At 41.7% G+C, this 5,697-nt stretch overlaps 1 protein-coding gene across 1 annotated transcript; it reads right to left on the bottom strand.

Moving 5' to 3' along the window:
* Positions 1-1,420: 1,420 nt before the first annotated feature.
* On the bottom strand, positions 1,421-4,669 carry LOC126998659 (uncharacterized). The gene is made up of 2 exons (XM_050860634.1): positions 4,261-4,669; positions 1,421-2,097 (listed from the first exon to the last, which is right to left on the bottom strand). Exons 1-2 carry the CDS (start codon positions 4,391-4,393, stop codon positions 1,832-1,834), a joined length of 399 nt encoding a protein of 132 aa, XP_050716591.1. The 5' UTR covers positions 4,394-4,669; the 3' UTR covers positions 1,421-1,831.
* Positions 4,670-5,697: the final 1,028 nt, after the last annotated feature.

The following is a 5,697-nucleotide window of genomic DNA, read 5'->3' on the forward strand; positions in this document are numbered from 1 at the left end:
CTAGGTGCAATCTCATTTATATGCCAGTATCTGCAGTACATGGGCTCAAAATATATGCACAAATGCAGGGGAAGCTGTGGCTGAGCATTCAGCTTGCAGCTGTGGTGTCTTGAAAGACTCAGGTTCAAGTCTTGCCTGCTGTTACAAGCTGACAATTTTCACTTATTGCGGAGTTGCCAAAGACAGCCTACATGCTGTCCTGATGACCACCTATCAACTTGGACTCTAGTGAAACTCCCTAAAAGAGGATCAAGTGGAGCTCAGGGGGCACCATAAGCCAAGCAAGAATGGGGTCACTTGCCTGCACTACTGACGGGCTGGGGCCAGCCAACAGGCTCCATCATGAAAACCTACCGTCACTATAGGCTGATTGTAAATAAAAAGTACACTCTCAATTTAACAAACTTTTTGAGGCGAGCCCCAAAGTTGATATATTCAATAGTTTGTTACAATGGAAGGTATCAATGTGAAGGTATAGGTGAAGGGCACTGTATCATATAAAAGCAATAGGTATCGTTTACAGTAGTTGATGTTATTTTGTCAAATAAAAATTTTGTTGTTAAATTTGTTTAACTTCTCCCACCACAGTGTCATCAGGGCATGTAGACTCTAGACTTCTGTGCTTCTCAAATTCAAAGTGCTATTTTGGGATTTTTTTGTTAAAAAAAAAGCTGCTTTCATCCTCGGATATTCTCCCAGGAACCCAAGACATGCAGAGCACGCCTTGGGGTACTTTCCCAATAACCGAGAACACACACAGTCTAATCCAGCCGAAGACAGAAGTGGAGTCCCACAAATATCAGAGTATTGGGACCTTTGTTATTCCTTGTATATTTAGAAATGACTTTATGAAAGTCTAAAGTCCAAATGCAAAATGTGTGCAGAAGATGTAATAATCTACAACCCTGCAGCAAACCAGACAAACAACAGCAAATACAAGAAAATAGAAACGATGGGAAGATGAACAAACATAACTAATGAAGTTCAACTGTGATAAATGAAAACTCATGTAGGGAGGTAGAACAGATTTGGTGAAAATGATATCTTAGAAGAGATAGTAAAAAATGATTTGGCCTAACTCTTTAGTAACAACCTAAATTTTGATAAACATTTAGATGCAATAGTTTCCAGACATATAACTATACTCAGACTTGTCAGTGTAAAAAATAAAAAAAATTGGACCTACCTAAGAATTGCTGGGTAACAGGGTAACAAAAGCTAGGGAGGATGTGTAGGATAGAATCACTTCTCCAGGATGCTGCCAACAACAACACCAGAGTTAATTTGTGAATGTGTGTTGCACTTGTTTGGCATAAATAGACGATATTTTATCATATGTGTGGGAAAAACTTGAAGTATAGCATGAATGTGTAAATATGCAGTAAATTTTCGTGCCAAAGGCAAAATAAAAGAGTGGGACTGTAGATGTGGACTTTAATTACCTTACAAATAATAATTCACACAGTCTGTAGAAGAGATTGCAGAGTGGAAAAAGTTACAATAAAAGAGAGAGGAAAATAATACAACAAAAGTTTTGCTCCTCTTGACCAACAAGCAACAGACTGAACATGGCAGGGCTCCACATTTTCATTCATTTCAAACCTCTGCCATCTTCCTCTCCCTCCCCTTCCATGGAGATTGTTTGTTATGCATAAATAATGAAATCCCAACTGCCCTTACATCATCATCCCTCTACTTTTGTTTCATCCAACTCTTCTCCCCTTCCTTTCTTTGAGCCAAATACCCTCCTCTACCACTTCCTCCTCCTTCCCCATTTCATCTTACTCCCTTTCATGACACTTTCTTCCCCTCATCCCTTCCTCTCTCCTTTTCAGCAACCGTCAATGGCCACCAGTGCCTGCTTCTTCACCTCCTCCACCGTTTCCCTCAGACTCTCACTCACTTCCTGCAGTCGTTCGCTCTCCTCGGCCAGCCGCTTGGCACACCTCAGCAGTTCATCGTTACGCTCCACAAACTCTGTTGCTCTGAGGAATATTTCGTCTTCCCCGGCATCCTTCCCTCCTGCTCCAGTTGTTGCTTCCGTTGTCTCGATGTTATTTGTGCTTCCCCGTCGATCAACTGAACTTCCCTTGTCATCTGGAAATGGTAAACATGAACCTCATTACTTGCCACCCAGAATGGTTATTAGACACGTTTATGGCAGGTGAGAGGGGGAGGGGGTGTGCAGCCATGAATTATATAAAATTTTCAATTTTTTTTCTTATGGTTCTTAAGAGATTTGGAAATTAAGTAAATGGGATTGCTTAATATCATTATAAAAATTTTATGAAAAACCTAAAGATGCTGGTATTAGGAGAGACACAACATCAGACTTATCCTTTAAACCAGCAAACCAGCTATAACAATTACAATCTAATCACATCAGGTAGACCCTGGGTGACTGCAGCAAAGAAGTTAAAGAAGCAGTGTACACAGCCTTGATCAGACCACGTCTGGAATATGCTAGTAGTGCCTGGAACCTGTACACAGAAACAAAAATAATCCTAGAGAGTGTTCGACAACACACAGCACGTTTTGTCCAGCAAGAATACAACCGAGTTTAAAGTGTAACAGACATTGTCACTAAACTGGGCTGCAACACCCTACAGACTAGGCATACTTTCCACTCTATGGAGTTGTTCTACAGTGAGCACTGGGGCACTATGAATATTGGCATGCCCCGGGACATTGCCAGGGCATCAAGACCTGCCACTAGATAACAGGGCCACCAGGAGTCACACAGGTAACCAAGTACAAAAGATGACTGCTACCTGGACAGTGTGTTTCCAAGAGCTTTGCACATGTGGGAAAGGCTGCCATTCGGATTGCCACCATGAGTTCAGAAAAATATGGAATGCAACATTTCACTTTCCAATACAGAACAAATCTGTATTTTAAGGGAGGGGCGGCAACCCTAAAATTTTTCTACCTGCCCTGACTGACAGCCGCTGCCTGCTGGTGGAGGCAGGAGGAAGGGATATCATGTTGCATACTCTACATGTATTTTAGGATGACCCTTGACAAATACATAATTTTAGGAAATGGCTTTTTGATTGATCAAAAAATGTGCTCACTACAGTTTAAAAATACAGAATTTTATCTGCTTGACCATTCAGACAGCCAAATGTGGAACAAATGGCATTCTGTATTGGTTCAAAATGAAATCCAACATCTCACTCATCAATACAGAAAGAATCTGTACTTTAACCATTAAACCGCAGGCTTGTTTTGCCGTGCCTGTCCTCCCATACAGGCATATTCAGGCAAAAAACATACCTCACTTCAACCTTTCATACCTTCACTCCTATTTAACGTCACATGACTGAATGAAATATCATTGTAAAGTACATATAATTAACTGTCCTTTGACGTTACGTTAAAGACTATGTGACCATTGGGAGAGCGAGTACGGAATATTGAATTAGGCTGAAAGCACATATTTATAGATAGTTTTCCACTCCTAGTGGATTTCCCTTCTATAATTTAGTAATAAAAAGCATAACTTTTATACAGTTTGTGAAACACACCCCAAAAAACAACTTCCAAGCCTTCTTGATGCCCTTGATGGGTGTTGAGGTCAAAGGGCCTCTATCTTGTGGATGAAATTCACTGGAAGGTGAGAAGGTGGGATGTCTAGCATACATCTTGTCAAAGCTAACACAAGGCATACACTAACCAATTATTAGTCAAGGGAGCATGTTTGGGTATTGTTTCAAAGAAAACGACATGCTTACCTTACTTCACCACAAACAAATTAAATTTGATGGTGCGCTAAGTCAAAAATTGCCTTGTCGACTATTATCAACACCCGCAGTTTGAGCCCAGGCACCAGCTGTCGACGCCCGCGCTTTAAGGGTTAAGGAGTGGGAGGCAACCCTAGTTGCCATACGCAGCTGTCACAGCACAGAATCTACAGGGCTTTAGGCTGGTAGCAAGGCCAGCCATAAGTCAGATCTGGATCTGGATAATAATGCGCAGGGCACTTTTCAGGTGCATAACACGCATATTTGGGTTGGCTGTTGGGGGGACGGGCATCTCCTCCTGCCCTGAGGTACCTGTAATCAATAATACCAAGCCAAGCAATGTCACACCTGCATCCCGGAATGTCAGCAAACTCTTTTAAGGATTTCTACACTCAATATTCGAAATAATATCAGACTTTTCCCTTTGACCAACCAACAAACTTCAATAACTATCAGACTCTTCCCTTAAACCAACCAACCAACTAAACCAGGCGAATCCTAAGGTGAGCTGCTGTACCTAATATTGACTTGGCGAGGGAGAACACGACATCGGCCTTGGTGGAGTTGGTGAGGTCCTCCTCCATCTCCTCCCAGGACGGCCGCTGCGGGCACGGTGGCAGCTGCGCCGCCTTGCTCCTGCCGAAGACCATGGCGAGGGAGGGCTCTTGGGACCGCCTCAGAGGGACAGACAACGGCGATCAGGGCCTCCTCGGAACACCACAGCAGCCATTTACCAGTCTCCTTCACTCCTGTCTATAGTTGTTGAGTTTCTTTTTATTGTTCAGTGGGTTCAGGGTCTAGTTAGGCCAAGGGAGCACTTAGGTGTTTTTATTTTAAAAAGCACGGCCTCGAGCGCCCCAGCAGGGGTTTGTTTTGATGAGGCTGCTCTTGCTGTACAGGTGACCCGTTGGAAGTTGGGAGTCACTCGGTACTCACTGTCGATGATGCCTTTGGATCAGCGTTCTCCCGTGCGATTCTGCCGACGTGTAACAAAATGGCGCGATATGGGATTGATAGTATACCTTTACTTTCTCACCAGAATGTGGAGTCCTGCAATGTTCAGTCTGTCGCTTGTTGGTCAAGAAGAGCAGACCTTTTTTATTACTTTTTTTTTTCCATTCTGCATTCTCCCTTGTTTACCTGCAACAATAAACTATCAATCAATCTCTCCTTTAGACTGTTAATCGTTTGTTAGATTAATAATTAAAGTCCACAACTACCCCATTAATTTATTTTGCTTTCGGTACAAAATTTTACTGCATATTTACAACAGCAAATACAAGAATAGAAACAAGATGAAAGTTAACAAACATGACTAAGTTAAACTGTGATAAATGAAATCATGGAAGTGACATCTTACAAGAATTTGGCCAAAAGTAAAAAAAAGATTTGGCCAAACTTAGTAACCAACCTAAATTTTCATAAACATTTTGATGCAATAGTTTCCAGGCATATAACTATACTCACTTGTTAAAAATGAAAAATTGGACCTACCTAAGAACTGCTGGGTAACATGGTAACAAAAGTAAGGATTTGTAGGATTGAGTCACTTCCCCAGGATGTTGCCAAACCACAACACCAGAGTTAATTTGTGAATGAGAGTTTCACTTCTTTGGCGTAAATAGACGATATTTTATTATTTGTGTGGAAGGCGTAAATAGACGATATTTTATTATTTGTGTGGAAAAAACTAAAGTATAACATGAATGTGAGTGAACGAGAATGTGAGCAAGTCAGTGAGTAACAGAGTGAGTAAGTGTAAGTGAGTGCATGAATGAGTGAATGAGAATGTGAGTAGTCAGCGAGTGACAGTAAGCGTGAATGAGTGAAAGTGAAAGAGTGAGCGTGAATGAGTGAGGGAGTGAATGGGTGGCTAAGGAATGTAAGTGCGTAAAAGGTTACGAGAAGATAACACTGCGAGCGAATGAGTAAATATCATGAACGTTCGAGAGTT

The sequence above is a fragment of the Eriocheir sinensis genome, chromosome 14 (genome assembly GCF_024679095.1).
Source record: "Eriocheir sinensis breed Jianghai 21 chromosome 14, ASM2467909v1, whole genome shotgun sequence".
Classification (NCBI taxonomy): domain Eukaryota; kingdom Metazoa; phylum Arthropoda; class Malacostraca; order Decapoda; family Varunidae; genus Eriocheir; species Eriocheir sinensis.